Genomic DNA, 23,442 nt, shown 5'->3' on the forward strand with positions numbered 1-23,442 from the left:
GTATGTGCACCAAGTAGTGATAGCGTGCTTTAGTTCAGAAAAACCAGATATATTTAAACTTTTATTATGTATACATGGATTTAAGAAACTTTGTTTTACTAAAACAGTTACCTTACTAATGATTGTATTACTTATGCATAAATTAGCTATAAATATTTGCTTGACATTTTAATGGGTTCCAGTTTGAATTAATTTCTGTTCTGTTCTGTTCTTTGTCCCATGTCTGTTACCAGACATTTTCAAGAATAAGTATTGGATGCCAGAATTGTTTTTATCAGGGTACTAATAAACAGAATGGGAAATAGTACCCTTACCCCAGAGGACAAATATGAGATTATCAACTTGTATGGTGTTGGTCTGAAAATGATCAGTTCTCCCAGTGTAATGTGTCTCTTAAATGCTTTTAATAACAGTGTTTTTAAAATGGGGAAAAAAAGTAACAGGATTTTTTGTCGTCAGTGTGTTGATCTTAAGTGACTGTAAAAATGGCAACGTAGGGGTCCATATTCGTTGTCTCTGAATGATTTCCATATAAAATTGGCTGTGTTTAGAAGTGAAATGTTGTTTTTTCTAAATGCCGGCTATGCTACTGAATCTGGTATCTGGGAGTCAAGCTGTGATCTCTTTGGCTTTTGCATTAGCACTGGTAAAAAAAGATCATTGTTAATAATTTTGTTAACAAGGGATCCAGAAAAAGTCCAGCTCGCTCTCTGTAGTCCTTCTGAATCCAATTGTTTGGCACCCAGATGGAGAGTAGGATTAAAACTAATAAATGTAAAACATTCTTAAACTTTACTTTTAAAATCTCTTTTGTAGATATTAAATATTTTAGTTCGAAATATCCTAGCCCTTTGAAGGATAGAAGTGACTACTATTTCTCCTATTTAGGTAGGTGGGTCTCTCCCCTTTCAATGGGATAAAGCACCAGTTTCTAGCCCTGGAGGGCTTGAGATATCAGGCTTCAAGCAATGACGTTTGTATGTATACAAAAGCTGTCAGTGTTGTCTGGCTGTACCGAAAGAAGGACAGGAGACACTTGATATGGTTTTAATCAGGCTGCAATTTTATTATTAGATGTCTGGGATTACCTGGTAGACAAAAGTGTACAGTGCAGATAACCCCATGTTCATTCAATAACCACCCAGAGGGGCTTCCACCAGCCCCCTTCTTTTTTCATCCAGGTCCCCCAGCCAACCCATTGCTGGGACCTTACCATCCCCCATCCACTCCAAACAAGGATTAAGGTGGGCTATAAGAAAGGAGGTTGGGTCTCTGTTGTACCAGCACTGGAACACCGAACTCCCCCTTTCTGCTCCTGTAATCATCACCTCCTTTTTAAGTCCTTCATCAAACAGTTTTTACCTTCCCTATTGAATGCCTGCACCAGACATCCACCCCACACTTACATAATGTGTTGCAACATATAGTCTAATTCCCTTCCCTCGTCACCATAACAGAGCCCTCCTTGAACTTGCTGTGGGGAAGGCAAATAAAAAAAAACTCACTTCACCTACACCAGTCTGGTGATGAGGGGAAAAATTCCTTCCAGCCCGCCTAAAAAGGAACAGCTAGCATAATGCCCACAGCAGGTCCTGACCAAACCTGGTATTTTGCCACCTCAGGGGGAAGGAGAGTGGGTGCTGCTTTGCCTGCATTGGTGAAAAGGGGCTTCTCCTTCCCAGGCTTGCCCCTTTTCAACTCCTCAGCCATTCCAGTTCCAGAGGATGAGTCGGTGTTGTCATGCTGACCCACTCCTCCTTTTGCAGCTGCTTCTGAGCCTCTTTCCCCTCAATCTGAAAAGTACTGTACCCTCTCCCTCGACAAGCTGGATAACTCCTCCCACCTGCTTAAAGGTGTGGTGTGGTCAATTTTGAAGGTAAAATTTCACATTTACTAGGAGAAGCAAGAAACATTACTGGGATAGGTTTTTTTAAAAAAATATTACTATTATTATTATTATTGTGTCAGCCATTTGAAGCTGTGTAGACATCTGGAATGTTTCAGTATGTCCGAGTGAAATAGATTAGTGGGCAGAGGGCAAGTAATGTGGTCAAAAGTGAGTGATAAATACAAGGTGGATTGATCAAAGCAATTTTAATCACTGATTTTAATCATGATTTAAATCAGCAAGATGAAAACTTTGATTTTAAATGATTGATTTTAATCTTGTTTTGTGTTTGGACTTCAGTTATTTTCTATTTGGTTGGTAACCATTAAAATATGTTGATTTTCAACTAAATATACCCTTTATGCTAAATGGTGCTTTCTTTTTGCTAACCAGAGGATATACTAACTATAAACATTTATTTAAGCTATTTATATAGATTAATTTGCATTTATTTGGATTCTTAAATTTTTACATTGTTTTAGAAAATGATGAATGATGCATTTCTTATTTACTAGATGATTAATTTTTATTGGCTATTTGTATCAAGCTGTATTTGAATGGAAATTCAAATTCAATTAAAAAATGTGCAAAAAGTGCATGTAATTTTTTTAATTAAATAAAATTGTCTTAAATGTGCTGGAAATATAAGGACTAAAAAGTATATCAAAGCTTGTTTTGCATTTAAAAGTATTATCTGTAGTTAGTGATTTGAATTGATTATTTCTGATCTTTCTAGATTTTAGATCTCTTTCTAGCAGATCTCGTCCTCTTGCACCTAGCTTTTAAACCTGCATTGGAGAAGGAAAACAAATTTTCCTGGCCCTCTCTCACCCCCCCCCACAACTGTTTTCTTAAATTTGAATGAACTAATCACTGAACTGAAGTAGTTCAATAAACTGAAGTGAACAAAATATTCTCTGCACCTGCAGAAGAGGCAACTTCTGTCAAAAGCTGGTTTGGCATTCAACGAAATCAGGTTCTAAGCGATTAGCCAATGACTTCCACTAGTTCAGTGGTTTGACTTTCTTAAAATTTGGTAACACTTATGTACTATGTAATATTTTGTATTTAATTTAAATGATTTTAAAATATTATTATAGGTTTAGACCTTAAGATAAGTTGTCAATTTCAAATTTGATTTTAAATAGGTTTATTCTTAAAAAAAAAAATCTGTGTTTAATTTAAACAGAAAAACCAATATAAATAAAAAATCTGATTTAATTTTTTTTAAATAATCAATTTTTATCCACCCCGTTTATCAACCACATTTATCATAATACCTTTCCAGTTTATCACATATGCCTTTATAAATCTTGTTTGTGTACAGCATAGACGTAATTCTCACTTGTGCTAAGGCCTTTTACAGTGCTCTGGTAGCATAAAGAGGTGTTGAAGTGGGCAGAAACAGCATCCTCATCAGAATTCTCCTGTGCGGGGGGACATCCCTGGCTAGAATAGAACTGGTGTAAAGATGCTATATAGACTCTGTTTCAGCCTCCAGGTGGATCAGGAGCATGGCCCTGCAATAATGGTGTTTTCTGTTTCCCAGGGCCCATTGTGGGCCATTGGAAGCGAAGCAAAAGTTAATGTACCCCTGAGGACTGTCTAACTTACACTGGGGATGGGGCAGGTTTCTGCACAGTCCCAGAATATGAGGAATGCAAAAGTGACTTAAAGCCACCTTTGTTCCCCTTCTTACCTCCATCTCTGTCCCAAGTCCAAACATGGAATAAATGAGAATCTGACTGTGCATGGTCTCTGATTTACCTCTTGAGAGTGTAGGGCTACCACTTTTCCTGCAGGTAGCTTGGCTTCAGTCCCATTGGGAACAATGAAGGGCACTGGACATCTTTGTTAAGAACATTCTGTAGCTTCATATCTCCATTGAGATCAGGAGCGCCACCAGCTTTTTTGCCGCCCTAGGTGGCGGAAGGTCCCGCCCTGCTCCGAAATGCTGCCCCCGACAGAGGTGGTGGAAGATCATGCCCCCGAAATACTGACGACGACAGGGGCGGCTGAAGATCTGGCGGCCGTGGGCGCTGCCCCCCAAATGTTAGTGCCCTAGGCGACCGCCTATGTCGCCTAATGGGTTGCGCTGGCCCTGATTGACATAATGGGAAAAGGTAGGTATTTTGACAGAAGCCAATTCTCCATGAGTTTTTCTCAACTCTGTAGAACACAATGAGGAAAAAAGTATTAAAAAAAAAATGAGATGCCTTAAAAATCAGTTTCCTGCAAACACTAAAATACTTTAATTATAATGTTATGGTTTTTGCATAATGTCACTACAAAACGCAGCTATGGTGGTTTGGGTGCTTTAGACACACATTTCCATACTTTACCATGTTTGGATTTCATTTAAATTTAGTGTGTGTATAGTGCTTGGTTTTGGAATAATAAGAATCTTGTAGTAATGTTTTTACCCTGTCATAAGTTCTCCTATCCATTACTCCATCTTAACATTTTGTCAGAGAGAGAGAGAGTGTATATATGTAGGGAATAATTATATGTTCTTTGTAGTTTTTAACCCTTACTGGCTGCCGTGCTTTTTAATATATTGAAAACATTAATTCTTTACAGAATTTGGAAACTGATTTAACAGAGGCAAGAAAGCAAATGGAAGACTTGACCACCAAATGCAGTGACCTGTCATCACAAGTGGTTGTTAAACAGACTGAATTAACACAAAAGGATTGTGATGTGGCCAGAGTTAGGCAAGTATTTCATATCTCCATTTGCTAAATAAGCTAACAATTTGCAATTTTTTAAATGAAATTATTTCATGATTAGGAAGAAATATCTTGTTGTTACAGCTACTTTTGCAAAACAATATATTGTAATACCAGCCTAGTTTGTAAGGTACACATGTTATCTGGTAATTTTTGGAGGGTTAGTCTTGGAATCTATTATTTATGAAAACTATTTTTATGCCTTTTGTGATGTTCAGTTTTTTAAAGAAGGGATGGACATTATTAAAAATTACACTTCTGTAATTAGCATTAGGTCAGAGAATTGTCAATCTCCACTGAAAACTGCAAAATACCAATATGGTTAGTAACATAAGCAATTAATTTGAGAGGCTAAATGCCCTAAACCTACAAAAGTTTCAACTGTAACTTTAACTTTTTAATTAGAATCAAGTCTGACAGGTCAACAGGAGTCTATACAAGCCTATGCTAAAGGTTTAAAATGCTATGATTTAAGCTTTATCTGGAGTCTCACACATCTTTTTATTAGGCTGAATCTGGAGGATTAATGCTGCATATTTGAGATGTGTAGAAGAAATGAAAGATAGGCTGAATTATATGAAATGACTAGGTTATTAAAATCATCAAAATGACAGCAATGGCAGAAGACAGCCAACAGGTTTAAGTGGATTGATGAGTAGTAGTCTATTCTTCTTTTATTTACATAGTTCCATAGGAGGACACAGTGCTGTCTGGTAGAAGGGCTGTATTAGACAAATAGTATCCCTTGCCCAAAATAGCTTACATTCCAGGAGCACTAGTTGGAATGGTACAAATAAAACAGATCAATACGATATATAGATTGCAGTTAGAATGCTGATTCTTCATAATTTTCAACCACTAATAATTTCACCATAGGGAATAAGTCTTTTATCTTTAAAGAAAAATGAGAAACGTGATCTTTGTAATTTTTATGTAACTTAATTTGTCTTCCTGGGATTGGTCTAGGACAGGGGTGGGCACACTATGGCCAATGGGCCACATGCGGCCCATCAGACCATTTAATCCGGCCCTTGAGCTCCCCTCGGGGAGCAGGGTCGGGTGCTGGGCTTGCCTTGCCCTGCTCCGCTTGTGCAGTGTCTCCACATGGCTCCCGGAAGAAGGGGCAGCCAGGGGGCTCCACACATTGCACCTGCCCCAAGAGCCGGCTCTGCAGCTCCCATTGGTTGGGAGCTGTGAGAGCGGCACCTGTGGATTGAGCAGCACATAGAGCCGCCTGGCCGCGCCTCCACGCGGCAGCCAGAGGGGGACATGCCGCTGCTTCTGGGAGCTGCTGGAGATAAGTGCTGCACAGACCCTGCAGCCATGATCCTCCCTCCCTGCACCCCAATCCCCTGTCCAAGTCCTGATCCCCCTCCTTTCCTCCGAACCTCTCCATCCCAGCCTGGAGCACCCTCCTGCGCTCTAAACCGCTCATCCCCAGCCTGAGCCCAGAGCCTGCACCCTCGGCCACAGCCCTCGCAGCTCCAACCCCCTGCCCTCCAAACCCTTCGGTCCCAGCCCAGAGCACCTTTCTGCACCCCAAGCCCCTCATCCATGGCCCCAGCCCAGGACCCACACTTCCAGTCAGAGCTCTCACCCCTTCCCGCATCCCAACACCCTGCCCCAGCCCAGAGCCCCCTCCTGCACCCTGAACTCATCATTTCTGGCCCCAACACAGAGCCCACACCCGCAGCTGGAGCCCTCACCCTCTCCTGTACCCTAACCCCTAATTTTGTGAGCATTCATGGCCTGCCGTACTATTTCTCATACCAAGATGTGGCCCTCAGGCCAAAAAGTTTGCCCACCCGTCTAGGATCTCTATTGAAAAAGATGTCCCTAGTTATTTTGATGTTTAAAAGTCATAAATTCAGGATCTCACTGGTTAACAAAAATAGAAGAATGGTATGTAAACAAGACAGATTTTAATAGCCTGATCTATGGAAAGACAAGCTGATGGAATTTGTAAACTTTATCAAAAGGCTGACAGACTTTAAAATGTTCCTGAATAGATTGTTGTACTAAAACTATGCTTCTCTGTGGCCCAAGATATCTATGGTGTGAGGGTACAGGGATGGGAAAGGACACTTTCAAAGCAGGTAATCAAAGCTGACAAAGTTATTACACATTGTCTGCGGGAATAGCACGTTACAAACTGAGTTGGCCGAGCCAGATGACCTTAAAATCTCTTGACATACATTTTACAATTTCCACTATAAATCAAGGCTTGCTAAACATAGACACTTGCTCATTTGGCAAGTTTTGCTAGGCCCACAGCTATAGTTGGAGCATCAAAGCATCACAGGTAAACTCTTCTGAAACTATGAATTTTAAAAAAGTAACTTTGCCTGTCTGAAAAAGGTCATTGAACATGAGTGAATGTTGAAAATAATCATCAGTATTTTAAGAAAATAATAATCAGTAAGAAAAAAGAAATTGTAAGCTGTGTTTACATGTATTTTCAAGTATTTTGTTCGTATGGAAAGCCAGAAATAAGATCTCCCAAGCAACCTTAACTGTGATACTGTCATTCCAAATTTATGAAACAAAATTGCACCCACTACTTTCACAGTATGAGTCACATTCCACCACTTTCATATCTCTTTGTCTCTAGGGATTTAAATAGACCCAATTGCCATAGGATCTAGGTGCTCAATCATCACATTACCACATCCCATCAGAATATAGTCAGTTGACCACAATATTTACACAACTTTTCTTATACATATGCTCGCAAATATTATTATTCTTAGTCATCTTTCTAGGTAGATTATAAAATATGTTTTGCTTTTATGAGTGGTTTCCTGAAATGTTCTAATTTGCCAAGATTTGTTTGTAAAAGGGCATTATTTGTTCTGTTTGGGAGTCACATTTCATGTTCCATATAGAAATTCTTTAAGGATTCTTACTGCTGCATTTCATGATGCTGGGGGGTATTTCCCAGTTTAGAGAGTTAAGACTTCTGTCTCAAATTAAGGCAGTTTTAAACATTTTGGTTTTTGATCTGCTTCATTATGAAGTGTTCAGTAAAAATGATTGAACTTAAAGAAGGACCAGTTGGATGTGCATTTTGCATGCCTTGAGATGCGTATGTATATACATCAATTCACGATTAAGTCTCTTCCTTTTCTCTGACTTGTCATAGAAAAGAGCTACACACTTGTGCTTGGCATTTCTACTGTGGTACATTCTCAAGTTCCAATTTTTTAGTATTACTTTAATGTTCTTTATTTTTATTCCTTATTTTTGTTTTTAAAGTAATAGCTCTAATTCTCTCATTTTGTTTACATACTATCTTTTCTTCTAGGTCTTTTTTTTAGTATAGTATATGATCATGATGTGGAAAAACATCTCTATTTTTAAACTTAATTAAAAGATCTACAGAGCATGGGAGGAAATAAAATGTATGCCATAATCAGGTACAGAAAGCATATTATCAGTGTGTTTGATAAAGAAATTTTAAATATATCAAACCTCCCACCACCAAAAAACCTTTCTATAGGGTATAGCCAATTCCAGCCTGTAGCATATTTGCAGAGCTGGCATAACATATAGGGGGATATAATGGCAGGGGTGGAAAATGCAGTAGAAAACTGTAAACTTTTATTGAGAGCTGCAGAGAAAAATAAAACCTAAGTAAGGAAAACAAAAAGCTGAGTTCTAGTTTAAGCTAAAACCCAACAATAGAAATAAGGAGATGGAGTTTAGGAGAAGATCTAATGACAGAATCTGACCAGGCATGATATAAGCTATGCGTGCTTGCTTTTCACTCCAGGAAGCTGTTAGACTAGAAGCGTCATCTTGTCTCTGTGCTGGCTTTCACGACTGTTGCTGCTGTGGCCCAGAACCAGACAATAATCTTTACAGCCTGAATAGAACAGTGTAGAATAAAGTACTCAGTGCCCATTTAGTCAGAAAATGTTTGTGGTAACACAATTAAATACAATAACACAGAGTTTTCCATAATCACTGTGCATATAACTAAACACCATTAACAGGGAAGTTGAGATGGAATAATCTCTTCATTAAAACTTCCCTGTGTTCTATGTCAGAAGAAAAAAAAGAACTATTGATGGTTTAAAAAATAAAATAAAATAAATATGTTCTAGTCACTCAAGGCCTCAGTGCCTTATTCTTCTGAAACAATGTTCATTTTTTACTGTCAGTAAAAATAGAAAATTCCTGTGTAGGCGGGAAAAAAAATCTCCTCTCTTCCCCACAATCCAGTTCAGGATTTTCTGGGCTTAAAAGGACACACTTATCCCCTTAGTTGCAAATCTCCTCCTCTTAGACACCAAAACAGAAGAACTGTCTAATCAAAATTAATCCCAAACATATTGCTTGATAAAAAAAAACAACCAAGAGATATGGCTTCCTTCTTTCAGAATCTTAGGATGCACGTGGTAGAGAGAGAGCTAAGAAAGATAATAGCAGATTCCCTTTTAGTTGACAGGATGATATTCTGTCTCTATTTCATCTTGCCATAATTTTTCAAGTCAACTGGAGTATAAGGTCTTCATACGTCCAGGTGTACACACCCTGGTGTTCCATTTATTTTGAGTATGCAAATTCATGGTTTTTTCCTCCAAATCCTGCATTTTGCTAGTGAGAATTTTTTTCTTTCTTTGAACTATGCAACAATTCTGCCTTTGATCTCTGAGAGAATTTTTTTGTAATTAAATTTTCTCCTCCAGCATATTAAAAGTTACAAGGGTTTTCAGAATCACCCAGCACTGTGCTCCCATTGACTCCAGTGGGAGCAGTGTTAGAGCAACACTGAACATTTTTGAATATTCCACCCAGTATCAATTATTCAGTCTGAAGATCAATATTTATAATAAACTTCTGTATCAAATCCAATCTTTTGTTTGTTAAATATAATTTTTTTAAAGATCTGTGGAAAGATAGTTCTCATGGGGATCCCTGCTGAATAACAGGTGATTTAGAGAAGCTGCCACCTGTCCTTGATTCACTGGCCTTAAAAGGTTCCTGTTTTAACTGTCAGTTTTGGAAGATATCAGAATCACAAAGCACCGAAAGGGCAGAAATACTGCCAAAAGCAGGGTGGGCAGTAGCAGCTCTGAAATGCACCTTCCTTGCCATTTGTTCATGCTCATCTCCAGTGCAGGATCTCTGGATCTCTTCAGAATGCACAATAATATTTCTATGTCCTAGAAGGCTTAAATCCTGTTATTGGCCTTCAGAACATCACGATTCTTCTGCCCCATGATTTCAGTGTTGAATTTCAGAGATCAGAGATCTTCTTGTAAAGTTGTGCTGAGTCTCAGGATTTAGGCTTAAATGCTGTGCTGTTTGTTTAATTCAAAGTGATTCGTATCTCATGGATACAAAGAGCTGTTAGCTCAAGAGATGGTAGTACTTTCTAACCCATCAGTGGACACCAAGTGCTATTGCAACACACCAAGCTTGTAATGCTCAGAATACATGAGTTTCATCATTGCTGCTATACAGTCAGGAATTTTCAGCTCATTGGCTTTGGTATACACTCAAAGCTATTTCACAATGCCCTGAAAAGACTTATGTGACAGTGCCTGACACTGTGGGTATCAGGTGGTGCAACCTAGAAACTTAGTAAATTACTTTAAGTCCCTCAGTATCTGGAGTAAAACATCGGAAGACGCAGCTCAGGCTCTGGCCATTATTTGGAAAGTAAAACAAAACCAGCAAATGTCAACAAAGATAATGGATATGATGAGTACACCGCTACCTCGATATAATGCCACTTGATATAACACGAATTTAGATATAACGCGGTAAAGCAGTGCTCTGGAGGGGCAGGGCTGCACACTCCAGTGGATCAAAGCAAGTTCAAGATAACACGGTTATCTCCTGCTGCTGATTTTTTAAAGTCCCCCTTGCCCAGTGAAGGCCCCCCCCACCCTGTGCAAACTTCTAGAGATTTAGAGCAAGGAGAAGGGTGCAGTATCCAGTTTTGTGCATAGTTACACTAATGTACATTTGGAGCAACTTCATTGACTTCAATCTAGTTATTTCAGTTTTACACTATTATAACTGACAATTGAATTTGACTCCAGGAAAGAAACACTTCATAAAATAGAAAATAATCTTAATTCCTGCGAAACTATCAAAACCAAATTAAATAAGGCAAGGAGCTCTTTAGAGTTTAGATAAAGTTTGAGTAAAAATTATGGATTGGGTAAACCAAATATTACAGTTGACAAATAGCTTAAACATAAGTGATATCTGATTTGGGCAGTTCTTGACTCAATATTTGATTTACCCATCTCGTGGCAATCTCCCCTTTTCTGATCCCATCTAAGATCTGGAAGATCAAACTGGCTACTTCTCTGTCCCAACCCCAAACTGAATGAGATTTTATTTTCTAGATTCCCCACTTGGGTAAAATATACCCACTGGCTTGGTAATTTAATAGGTCCCAAACTGTGACCTCTGCCCTTTCTTTTCCCATAAAAGCTGTCTTTATGTTGGCTCACGATTCTTTGTTGTATATGGTATGATTTTTAATTCTTTTGTGTGGTTTTTGATAATAGTTTTCCATCAACTCAATGTACTTTTTTCCTAGGTTCATTTAACGTATCCTCTATTAATATGGTTTATCTATATTATAGAGTGTTTGGACAATTTATACAGTAGACTCAGTTTGTCATATTAAAGTCTGTTTCTGATTAAGATTTCCTTTTTCATTTTCATTCATAGTTTTTCTGCCATGTGCAGTGATATATTAATTCTCTCAGATGGTCTACAAAGTAATGGTTTTGAATGCTTAGTAAGGTCAATCCTTCTTTAAATATTGGTTTAATTTCTATATTTGTGTTTATTCTGGAATGCTTGTCACAGATGAATTTATTTTGAAAATCTTTTAATTCCTTTGTCTGTGTCCTTTTTTGGAGATTTTTCAAAAATGGATATCTTATTTTGGACAAGTTATTTTTCTGGACACCTCTTATCTTTCCAAAGTAGAGAATAAAATGTGTTGTCCGAAATAGAATTATAGAACTGGGAGGGACCTCGAGCGTTCATCTAGTCCAGTCCCCTGCACTCATGGCAGGACTAAGTATTATCTAGACCATCCGTGACAAATGTTTGTCTAACCTGCTCTTAAGAAACTCCAATGATGGAGATTCCACAATCTCCCTGAACAATTTATTCCAGTGCTTAACCACCCTGACAGTTAGGAAAGTTTTTCCTAACGTCCAACCTAAATGTTCCTTGCTGCAATTTAAGCCCATTGTTTCTTGTCCTATCGCCAGCAGTTAGGAGAACAATTTTTTCCCTCTTCCTTGTAACAACTTTTTATGAACTTGAAAATTGTTATGTCCCCTCTCAGGCTTCTCTTTTCCAGACTAAACAAACCCAGTTTTTTCAATCTTCCCTACCAGGACATTTTTCTAGATGTTTAATCATTTTTGTTGCTTTTCTCTGGACTTTCTCCAATTTAGCCACATCTTTCCTGAAATGTGGTGCCCAGAACTGGACTCAATACTCCAGTTGAGACCTAATCAGCAAGGAGTAGAGTGGAGGAATTACATCTCATGTCTTAATTACAACACTCCTGCTAACACATCTCAGAATGATGTTTGCTTTTTGTGCAACAGTGTTACACTGTTGACTCCTGTTTAGCTTGTGGTTTACTATGACCTTCAGATCTCTTTCCATAGTACTCCTTTCTAGGCAGTTATTTCCCATTTTGTATGTGTGCAACTGATTGTTCCTTCCTAAGTGGAGTACTTTCCATCTGTCCATTTGAATTTCATCCTATTTACTTCAGACCATTTCTCCAGTTTGTCCAGATCATTTTGAATTATAATCCTATTCTCCAAAACACTTGCAACCCCTCCCAGTTTGGTATTGTCTGCAAACTTTATAAGTGTACTTTCTATACCATTATCTAAATCATTGATGAAGATACTGAACATAACTGGACCTAGAACTGATCCCTGCGGGGCCCCACTCATTACATCCTTTCAGCATTACTGTAACCCACTGATAACTACTCTCTGTGAACTATTTTCCAACCAGTTATGCTCCAACTAGTTATAGTAGCTCCATCTAAGTTGATTTCCCTAGTTTGTTTGTGAGAAGGTCATGCGAGACAGTATCAAAAGCTTTACTAAAGTCAAGATATACCATCTACCACTTACCCCCACCCACAACTCTTGTTGCCCTATCAAAGAAAGCTGTCAGGCTGGTTTGACATGATTTGTTCGTGACAAATCCATGCTGACTGTTACTTAACACCTTATTATCTTCTAGGTGTTTGCAAATTGATTGCTTAATTATTTGCTCTATTATCTTTCCTGGAACAGAAGTTAAGTTGACTGGTCTGTAATTCCCCAGGTTGTCCTTATTTTCCTTTTTATAGATGGGCACTATATTTGCCCTTTTCCAGTCATCAGGAATCTCTCCCATCTTCCATGAATTTTCAAAGATAATCGCTAATGGCTCAGATAGCTCCTCAGTCAGTTCCTTGAGTATTCTGGGATGCATTTCATTAGGTCCTGGTGACGTGAAGAGACCTAACTTGTGTAAGTAATTTTTAACTTGTTCGTTGCCTATTTTAGCCTCTGATTCTACCTCATTTTCACTGGTATTCACTATGTTAGATGTCCAATCACCACCAACCTTCTGGGTGAAAACTAAAACAAAGAAGTCATTAAGCACCTCTGCCATTTCCACATTTTCTGTTATTGTTTAACCCCCCCTCATTAAGTAATGGACCTACCCTGTCCTTGGTCTTCTTCTTGCTTCTAATGTATTTGTAGAATGTTTTCTTGTTACCCTTTATGTCTCTAGCTAGTTTGATCTGATTTTGTGTCTTGGCCTTTCTAATTTCGTCCCTACATACTTGTGTTATTTGTTTATATTCATCCTTTGTAATTTGATCTAGTTTCCACTTTTTGTAGGACTCTTTTTTTGTTTTTAGATCATTGAAGATCTCCTGGTTAAGCCAAGGTGGTTTCTTGCCATACTTCCTATCTTTCCTATGCAGTGGGATAGTTTGCCCTTGTGCCCTTAATAATGTCTCTTTGAATAACTATCAACTATCTTCAATTGTTTTTCACCTTGGACTTGCTTCTCATCGGATCTTACCTACCAACATCCTGAGTTTGCTAAAGTCTGCCTTCTTGAAATACATTGTCTTTACTTTGATGTTCTCCCTCCCACCCTTCCTTAGAATCATGAACTCTACTAATTCATGATCACTTTCACCCAGGCTGCCTTCCACTTTTAGATTCTCAACCAGTTCCTCCCTAGAACAGTCTCTACACTAGTAGCTTTCTCCACCTTCTGAAATAAAAAATTGTCTCCAATACATTCCAAGAACTGGTTGGATAATCTGTTCCCCTAATGTGTTATTTTCCCAACATAGTCTGGGTAGTTTGAAGTCCCCCATTACGACCAAGTCCTGTGCTTTGGATGATTTTGTTAGCTGTTTAAAAAAAAGCCTAATGAACCTCTTTTTCCTAGTTAAGTGGTCTGTAGTAGACCCCTAGCATGACATCTCCCTTGTTTTTTATCCATTTTATCCTTACCCAGAGACTTCCAACAACTCTGTCTCCTATTCCCATCTCAACCTCAGTCCAAGTATATACATTTTTAATATATAAGGCAACACCACCTCCCTTTTTTCCCTGCCTCTCCTTCATGAGCAAACTGACCCTTCTATACCAATATTCCAGTCATGCATATTATCCCACCAAGTCTCCATGATGCCAACGGTGTCAGAGCTGTGTTTATTTAATAGCATTTCAAGTTCTTCCTGCTTATCCCACATTAGGATACAGACATCTAAGATACTGATTTGATCTCCTCCCCACCCCCAGTTCTGTCTTGTCACTCCCTTATCCCTGCTATAACAGCCCATGCTCACCTCAAATTCTGACTCTTCTCCTAGGTCTCCATGTTTTTGACTTACCGGTGGGCTTTGGTCACCTGCGCCCTTTGAACCTAGTTTAAAGCTGTCCTGACTAGGTTAGCCAGTCTGTAGCCAAATATGCTCTTCCCTTTCCTCGATAGATGGACCCCATCTCTGCTTAGCATAAATAATGGTAAATAATTAGGCCTCTCTTTTTAAAGTCAGTGGAACTTAAATACATGCTTAAAGTTAAACTTGAGCTTGAGCCCCATTACAAACTTCTTTGACCATATTCCTTTCTTAACGTTATGTTCTAGGACTGTTGTATTGGTATCATTTGTCGTAATTTTTGTGTAAATACCCTGATACTACTGCTTCCTGGACAAATGCTAAATGAAATGGTGTCAGAAGAAATACAATTAAAATGAGAAACTATAAATGTATCTTGTAACTAGACATCTGCAATTAATGCATCACTCCTGTGACATAGGTTTAATACACCTAGGGCAACACCAGTTGGTTCCCTGAGACAGAACGAATCTGTCCCCGGTGACATTCTTTTTATCTCCTCCAGCTTTTATTTGTTACAAATGTATTAACCTGTCCAACCTATCTCCACAAATCAGATTTTTAAGTCTACTTAACACCCTTTTCATGATTGCTAAGTTATTACAGACAGAATCTTTCATTCCATCAAGGCCTTTTATAAACTCCTTTAAACAGTGTTATTTGTTTTCCTTCAAATTGTTTTTTTCTCACTGGTACAATGCTCTCTTTAAAGAAAGTTTCTTGAATTACACTAGTTTGGTCTCTGGCTTCTTCAGAGAAAGTGCTGAAAAGTGCCTATATCGGTATTACTAATTAGTCTTTACACACTGCTTTTCATCTGTAGACCTCAAAGCAGTTTACACAAATGTCGTGATTCCCATTTTACAGATGTTAAGCTGAGACACAGAGAGGTTAAGTGCTTTGCCTAAGGTCCAAAGAAAACCCTACGAAGAAACATGGAAGAAAGTTAATGAGGGTAATAGGCACTGAAACTGAATTTAACTCTAACAATAGTTTGAAGTGTGGTTGTTAATTAACAGAGAATTATGCTTGCTATAATATACAAAGAAGAAGCCAAGTTTTGCAGTGTGCATACCATTAAACTCTATTACAGATTATATTATCGAAAGCAATTTAGCATGACAAAGAACACTTTTGAACTGAAGCAATAATACAAAGATTAGACTAACTGTGTGGTTCTAGGTAGCCTATTAAAGTAAATATCTACTGCAGAGGTCCTTTGTACATTTTGACTCTTGGTACTAAAGAATTAACTACATGTTGATCAGAAAGTTGCCAGTGCTGTAACTGGAAGTCCAGTTATTTTATAGCCTTCATGCCATTAAAGTCCAATTGATAGATGTTCTGCTTTGAAAAGTTAAGTGTTGTATAGATATTTTACAGGAGTGTGTGATAAATATTAAATATTGTGTATATAATTTCTAGTGTTTAGAAGGAAATAGACAAGTAAAATAAATGAAAGTAGAAAGCTCATTATATAAAATAAAATTAGCTGAACACAAGTGTTTAACTATTGTCCTTCTAGTCATGTTTTCCTGTTTATTGCTTGCTTTGCACAGGAAGGAGTTGCAGGACCTGCAGAATCTTTACAAACAAAACACAGAACATACAGCACAGCAGGCAGAGCTGATCCAGCAGCTTCAGGCTCTCAATATGGATACGCAAAAAGTACTGAGAAATCAAGAAGATGCTCACACAGCTGAAACTATATCATATCAAAAAGTATGCCGCTTTTTTCTATCACAAAAGTATAAATTGAAACCTACTTGTGAGTACTGCTCATAACTATCAATATGCAGCATCTTGGATAATAGAGTATCCCTGTTTAAAGCACCATGTGATACTGCACACTTGTATTGGTGCTACTTTGTGATGAAAATAGGGTGACCAGATGTCCCGATTTTATAGGGACAGTCTTGATTTTTGGGTCTTTTTCTTATATAGGTTCCTATTACCCCCCACTCCCTGTCCCGATTTTTCACATTTGCTGTCTGGTCACCCTAGATGAAAATGTGGTATGTGGAGTAGAAGGTTCTTTTGGGCCAAGTTATACCTACTGAAGGCCCATGCTCCAGCACTAAACTAGAATTTAGTGATACATAGGAAAAACTTCTGATTAATTGCAAAGTATAACAGCCAATTTTTACAGTTTGCTTTGCCAATCTTTGTTTCTCTTCCTCTCCCATTCACGGGAAGTGGAGGTTTAAGTTTATAACACCTATTATTAGTTGATTAGTTGGAGAATTCATGTGTAAATTTGATACTGTTGTCAATCTCAAACAATTTTTTTTGCCAAAGTGACACAATTTGAAAATCTATTGCAGAAAAATCCTCTACAAAACTGTATATATAATATATAACATGATTTCATAGCTTTGGTAAGTACTATGAATGTTGACAGCCATTCAGAGAAATTTCTCTGATAGGTACCATATTGAATTTAAAGCTTTGTGAAGCTTGTTATAAAGTTGTGAAGCTGAGAAAGTAAACAAACTAAACTAGGTGGTAGATATCTAAGTGTATGCTGGGTTATATCGTATCATGGCAGTCACAGGTACAGGGTGTTGCTGTTACTGGAAAAGTGTATTGAGCACTAGTCATCATGAATAAAAGTTCTTAGTAATATGAATGGGATACAGGTAAACTTTGGGTGCTCTATATCAAAAGATGGTTGTCCTTTTCACTTGGGTCAGCACTGAAGTGGCCTAGAAAAGTTACAGAGTGGGTTATGTTATAAATCACCCAGTGCAACATGTGAGCAGTTCTGCTTGCATCTAGCAAGACAGGGTGAGTGACAGCAGTTCCCACTTACAATGATCAAAACCCTTTGCTTACTTTTTAGGATGTAGTTTCTAGATTTTGCTTCATCCTTCTTCCTCTCTCACCCTCCAAATTGCTTTTCTCTCTCCTGTGCCATTCCTCTGCACCTCTGCCATCACTCCTGACTTGTGTCTCACTGACATCAAGCATCTCATTTGAGTGGTTCCTTTGATGAGACACTCCGAAAATTGGTGCAACTCAGTCTTCAAGGAAAAAATGTTAACAGAGTTACAAATTGACAAGGACCTCTTCTGCAGCTATGTCTCAGAGCTGAGGCTAGGTCTATACTAATAACTTTTCCCGGTATAGTAACGTCTGTGTGAAATAGGAGTGTTGTTTTTTTTTTTTAATGCCATTTCTATACTAGCAAAATCCCTAATATAGACAAGGTTATACTAGCATAACTGCTTTTCCTGGTGTAGTTTAGTAACTTCGGGGAGTTTGTATAAGCTATGCTGAGAAAAGCACTTTTTTGCCAGTATAAGCTGCACCTTCACTTGGATGGTTTGCCAGTATACATATCTATAGCTATACTGGCAAATGTCTTGTAGTGTAGACTGAGCCTGAGACTCATATTATTGTCAAGAGGCTGACTGACCCTTCTCAAGCAGTGCCTCTCAGCAGGAGGTGAGAAAAGAACAGGGTGCTGCACTGGCCAACAAGCAGCTTGAGAATACAGAGAACAAAGGTATTGCACTTTTTTGGATCAGTTATTCTTCTTGGAGTGCTTGCTTCTGTCGATTCCATTCTAGGGGTGTGTGCACCCACATGTGCGATCATTGGAGATTTTTGCCTTAACAGTACTTGTAGGGCCGGCTGTCGTGCTCTCTGGAGTGATACCGCGGTATGTCAGGCACTGCCGGCCCTATGCCCTCTCAGTTTCTTCTTATCGCCCAGGGTGATCAGTTGGAGTGCCTTTCTTGTTTAGCAAGAGCTATTGGTTTCTCCTTTTGAACTTTGTGCCTTAGGGCCTTTGTACATAGTTTGCATATAGTAGTGTTAAGTAGTTTAAGTGGTAGTTAGGGTCCCAGCGGGACTTTGCCCCTGGCGGGGCATGCCCCACTCTCCTGGCTTTAAGCCCTGCTCGGATTGCAACAGGCCTATGCCTGTGAGTGACCCCCATAGCAGCGGGAGTCGCACGTTAACAAGCAGTCCTGGAGCTGCAAAAACTTTCAAACCCACACTCAAAAAGAGCGGGACATCTGTCTGAGGGTTCACCTGATGGAGTTTGCTTCCGCCTGGCTTCCGAGCCATCCAGGCAGGTTGCACTTTGGCCTCCGTGCGCAGCGCACTGCCAGCACCCAGCTCCTCCCTGTACCATTTGCCATCGCCAGTGCTGAAGAAGAAGGCCAAGAAGTGCTCCCTGGTACCGAGCAAGAAAGCCCAGGGTCAAAACATTTACTTACCAATCCTTTGTCCAAAGCCTCATGTGACGGACAAGGAGCACAGGCTGCATACCCTGGACGTCAGACGGGTGCTGGCCTTCTACTTTGATAGAACAAAGTTGTTCTGTAAATCAACATAGTTGTCCGTTGCTGTCCCTGACAGGTTGAAAGGTTGCCCAGTGTCAGTCCAGAGAATGTCATCTTGAATCACAGCCTGCATCCACTACTGCTATGAGCTGGAAAAGATGCTCCTGCCGATGATCGTGATGGCTCATTCAAGTAGGGCATCAGCCTTCCTGGTGCAGGGGCTGATCGAAGAGATCTGTCATGCTGCCACCTGGTCATCCGTCCACAAACTCTCATTGCACTATGCACTGAGCTAGCAGGCTCTAGAAGATGCTTCAAGCTGCAAGACTGTGAATGCTGAGCTCACCTCCGTTGATTCTGCTTGTGAGTCACCTAGAATGGAATTGACATGAGCAAGCACTCAAAGAAGAAAAAACGGTTACCTGCCTTTTGTAACTGTTGTTCTTTGAGATGTGTTGCTCATGTCCATTCCATTACCCGCCCTCCTGCTGAAGTTGTTGGCAAGAGGGAACTGAGGGGACTTAGGGCTGGTGGTGCCTGATATACTGCTCACCTCGGAGCTGCCCTATATGGTCTTCTACAAAGACAAGGTCCAGCTGTGTCTGCATCCAGTGTTTCCGCCCAAAGTCATTTCTCTGTTTCATACTGGCCAGGACATATACTTACTGGTCTTCTACGTGAAACCCTATGACTCTGATGAGGAATGCAGGCGTCAGACTATGGACATCAGGAGGGTGTTGGCATTCTACATAGATAGAATGAAGCCGTTCCATAAGTCAACACAGTTGTTCGTTGTGGTGATGGACAGCATGAAAGATCATCCGGTATCTACTCAGAGAATCTCATCTTAGTTTACGGCCTGTATCCGTTACTGCTATGAACTGGCAAAGGTGCTTCTGCCGGTGATTGTGATGGCGCATGCAACAAGAGCACAAGCATCGTCATCAGCCTTCCTTGCACAGGTGCCGATCCAAGAAATCTGTTGGGCTGCCACCTGGTCGTCCGTCCACGTGTTCACATCGCATTATGTTCTGACTCAGCAGGGTTGAAACGATGCTGGCTTTGGCAGAGCTGTGCTGTAAACTGAAAGCAAGACTGTGAACTCTGAACCCACCTCCGTTGATACTGTTTATGAGTCACCTAGAGGAAAATAGATATGAGCAAGCACTCAAAGATGAAAAAATGGTTTCCTACCTTTCCTAACTGTTGTTCTTCGAGATGTGTTGTTCATGTCCATTCCATTACTCGCCCTCCTACTCCTCTGTCGGAGTTGTCGGCAAGAAGGAACTGAGAGGGCGTAGGGCCAGCGGTGCCTGATATACTATGGCATGAGCGTGGCACTCAAGGGTGTGCCATGGCCAGCCCTATCATTACCGCTTAGGTAAAAATCTTGGACGACCGCACACACCTAGAATGGAGTGGATATGAGCAACACATCTCAAAGAACAACAGTTACAATAGGCAGGAAACTGTTTTTTCTGTTTAATAATGAATTGATGACCTCTACTCTGCCAAATATTTCAACTCATAGGAATCCCTTAATCCCAGAGTTTTTTTTAAAAATGAATATTCTTGGTACATTGGGGAGTGAGGCTGGAATCTTAACTCAGTTAAGCACAGACTATCCCAATTGACAACTAACTGGCAAGTAGGCCACTATTTAAACTGCAGAGAAACACAAAAGCCATTTAAACATCATATACCTGGAAATCTCCTCTTTTTGTCTTCTCCTTGCAAGCCAAAATCCCAACACCTATGCAGTTAAACTATTAGATCGTTCCTATTTTGAGATCTGATGGATCTTTTAGTGTATGTGACATACTGGGGTGAACACATTTACCTTTTATTTTAGGAAATTGTTCTATTAAGTACCTAACATCAATATTTCTGTTATTGCTTTTTAACACCAGCAAGACCAAGCTGGTGTAGTCTGTTTAAAAATTCCAAGATTGTGCTACTTTCTTTGTAATCAGTGAGAGCAATCGTCTTTGGGCTGAATAAATTAAGATAACGCTTAAGATGCCATTGCTATTATTTGGGAAATATTTAAACTGGAGAGATTATAATTGTAGCAAAACAGTTGGTAAGAATTTTTTCACAGGAATTTCAGACTGTTGGACATAAGGGATGCTTTACTGGAGCACTTTCTAAAGTCTAATAAATGTCCTGAAATAGGTTGTTCAATGAGCCATGTGAAGCAACCAAAGGTAACTAAGTGGCCTACAGTTTCTGAGGCAATGTGTACTTACCCTCTTTAAGTCCCAAGATGTACACTCCTATAGAGGTTATAAGAAGCCTTGGTGATCCTAGTAACTTGAAAATAGATGCAGTCCTCTATTTATTCCTTATAGCTCAAAGGCACAGTATTCTAGAAGCACATGCCTTCTGTTTGTCTCCATGGATTAATAATATGCTGGCTGCAAAAACTAGATAAGGACTTGTCAGCTATTCTATAGACAAATTCACTGAGGAATATTTTTCTACTTTTCCAAATGGCATTGAGCCTATCAGTGTGTACATCCTATGATATACTGTCCCTTACAGCAAGATCAATGACCTCTGTCTGAGTGTCAGATAAGCACTATGTGCTATAGCATAGGCAGTGTGGTTGGCTGATATATTCCAAGTTTATTTTACTAGTCTACCATTTGGGAAGAACTGTTCTTTGCACTGTGCATTAGGAAACAGTTGGTTGAGTCAAAGAAATTACTTACCTGACAAACCAGACATAATGGGTAGGCATAAGTCCATCACAAATTCCCTTTTAGGCCTGCTATAGTGGGACTGTGGCAGGGTGGGAAGACATTTAAAGATCAGTGGTCTGTTTTTATCAAGATATACTGACTTGCTGAAATCAAGTTTAAGATTTGGAATACCTCTTCCCTTCATTCCACAAACATGTCCTGCAAAAACTCCTTCAGGTTAGAGGATTTATGAAAAGACATTGATATCTATTTCATATTGTGGCCATAGTTCTAGTTCTCAAGGTAAGGAATATTTTTCTAAAATGTGTTCCATCGGCTTTATTAGTCCCAATTGCTCACGGGACTACATTCCTATGCTGGATTTAATGGGAGTCTATAGATTTGTCCTCACCAATCATTTCAAACTGGAGAGACTTCAATCAATACTAAGGATAATAAGACAAGAAGAGATTCTGAGCTCCTTAGCCATCTTATCAGGGTTTTCTGAAATTTACAGTTTAAGCCTTTTGTTTTCATAATGCAGAGGTTCCCTTTGGTGCAGTTTGGTTTTTCAGTCTCTTCATTTATTGTACTGACTATGCATCTCATAGATGTCAGTGGCATAGAAGAAGCACTGTTTGCCATCAAATGGGGACCAGGTTTGAATTCTGGAATTGGATCCTAGTCTCTTAAAGCAGCAGAGCTTTAAGACCCGAAAGCACTGTGGACGGTGGTACACATTCCTTCTTAAGAAGAGAGAGTGTTGTTCAACAGCTATACCTCTGACACGGTCAGAAGCTGTATTGGCTTCAAAGAAATCATAGTGCCATTCTCCCTTGTAATGGATTGATACAAGTTTATATTCCATATATTGTATAAAGGAGGAGGTATGGAATAATGCCTGATCTGTTTGGGGATAAATCTTTAATTCAGGTGGTTTGGCTCATTTTGTGCCCAAAGTACCCTTTGTCCATCATTCCTGTTGCCCTGTTGAGTTTGTGGAGATTTGTAGCCTCCTTCAAGGCTAAAAACAAGTAACCAGGCTGTTCTAGATTGGCTCCGAGTTCTGTTTTTCTGCTTGAGCCTCCCATCGTGATTGTCCCAGCTAACCATTATGAAACCCAGTTAATGTAGTTTTAAACAAGAGTATTTTATTGGCAATTTTACAGAAATAGAAATTCAGCAAATATAAATTAAGAATAAAAATTAACACACCTCGTTGGACATTACAGAGGACATTGTTAGACTAAATATAGTTACAAAATCTTGCAGTTTGATTTGCCTAACATTGTTTGTTTGTTTTTTTGTATAATTGTTTTGACTAATGGTTCTTGCTCTCTGCAGAAGTACATGAATTTTAATCAGAATATCCATTTACAAATTTCAATGCACATTTGCTCCCTTTAGGAATTGATAGTCCTCTTTCATTCCTTCTTTCACATATGTAATAATCAGCCGACCTTAACAATTCTCCAAATATAGTAACATTAATTGGGTTGTCCCTCCCATCTGAGTTTGCAAGATTAATAGCAACTCTTGGTGTTTACTTGCCCTGTACCAAAAGTAAAAATTCAGTTACAAACTCTCAAGAATATTGCAGCATTGTATAAGATCATAGGTTAAATATATGAAAGTCCTGTATCCAGGCACAGCTAGCTATCTTAAAGTATGACCACCAGTGAGTCTCAGAGCTGGCTCAAATGACTCAGGGTCCTGGGGCTTATGCTATGGGACTAAAAATAACTGTGTAGACCTTTGGGCTCAGACTGGAGCCTATGCTCCAACTCCCACTCCCCCCCCCCCCAGGTTTCTGAGTCCACACTCCAGCCTGAGCCTGAACATGTATGCTGCTATTTTTAGCTCTGTAGTGCAAGCCCGGCTCTGAGATTTGCTGTTGTGGGTCTGTTTTTGCAGTGCGGATGTA

The 23,442-nt window shown here is 39.3% G+C and overlaps 1 protein-coding gene across 5 annotated transcripts in view; it reads left to right on the forward strand.

Annotated features, from left to right (window-relative positions):
- Positions 1-23,442, forward strand: part of CNTLN (centlein) — a 263,011-nt gene that overhangs the window by 75,846 nt on the left and 163,723 nt on the right. For 4 of the 5 annotated variants that reach the window (XM_030566561.1, XM_030566562.1, XM_030566560.1 and 1 more), the window contains exons 6-7: positions 4,469-4,602; positions 16,102-16,264. In XM_030566561.1, coding sequence (XP_030422421.1) covers positions 4,469-4,602; positions 16,102-16,264 — 297 coding nt within the window. Of the gene's footprint in view, positions 1-3,910; positions 4,012-4,468; positions 4,603-16,101; positions 16,265-23,442 lie in introns of those variants that run through there. The other variant, XM_030566564.1, reaches the window with a different exon arrangement.

This window comes from Gopherus evgoodei, chromosome 6, assembly GCF_007399415.2.
Source record: "Gopherus evgoodei ecotype Sinaloan lineage chromosome 6, rGopEvg1_v1.p, whole genome shotgun sequence".
Taxonomy (NCBI): domain Eukaryota; kingdom Metazoa; phylum Chordata; order Testudines; family Testudinidae; genus Gopherus; species Gopherus evgoodei.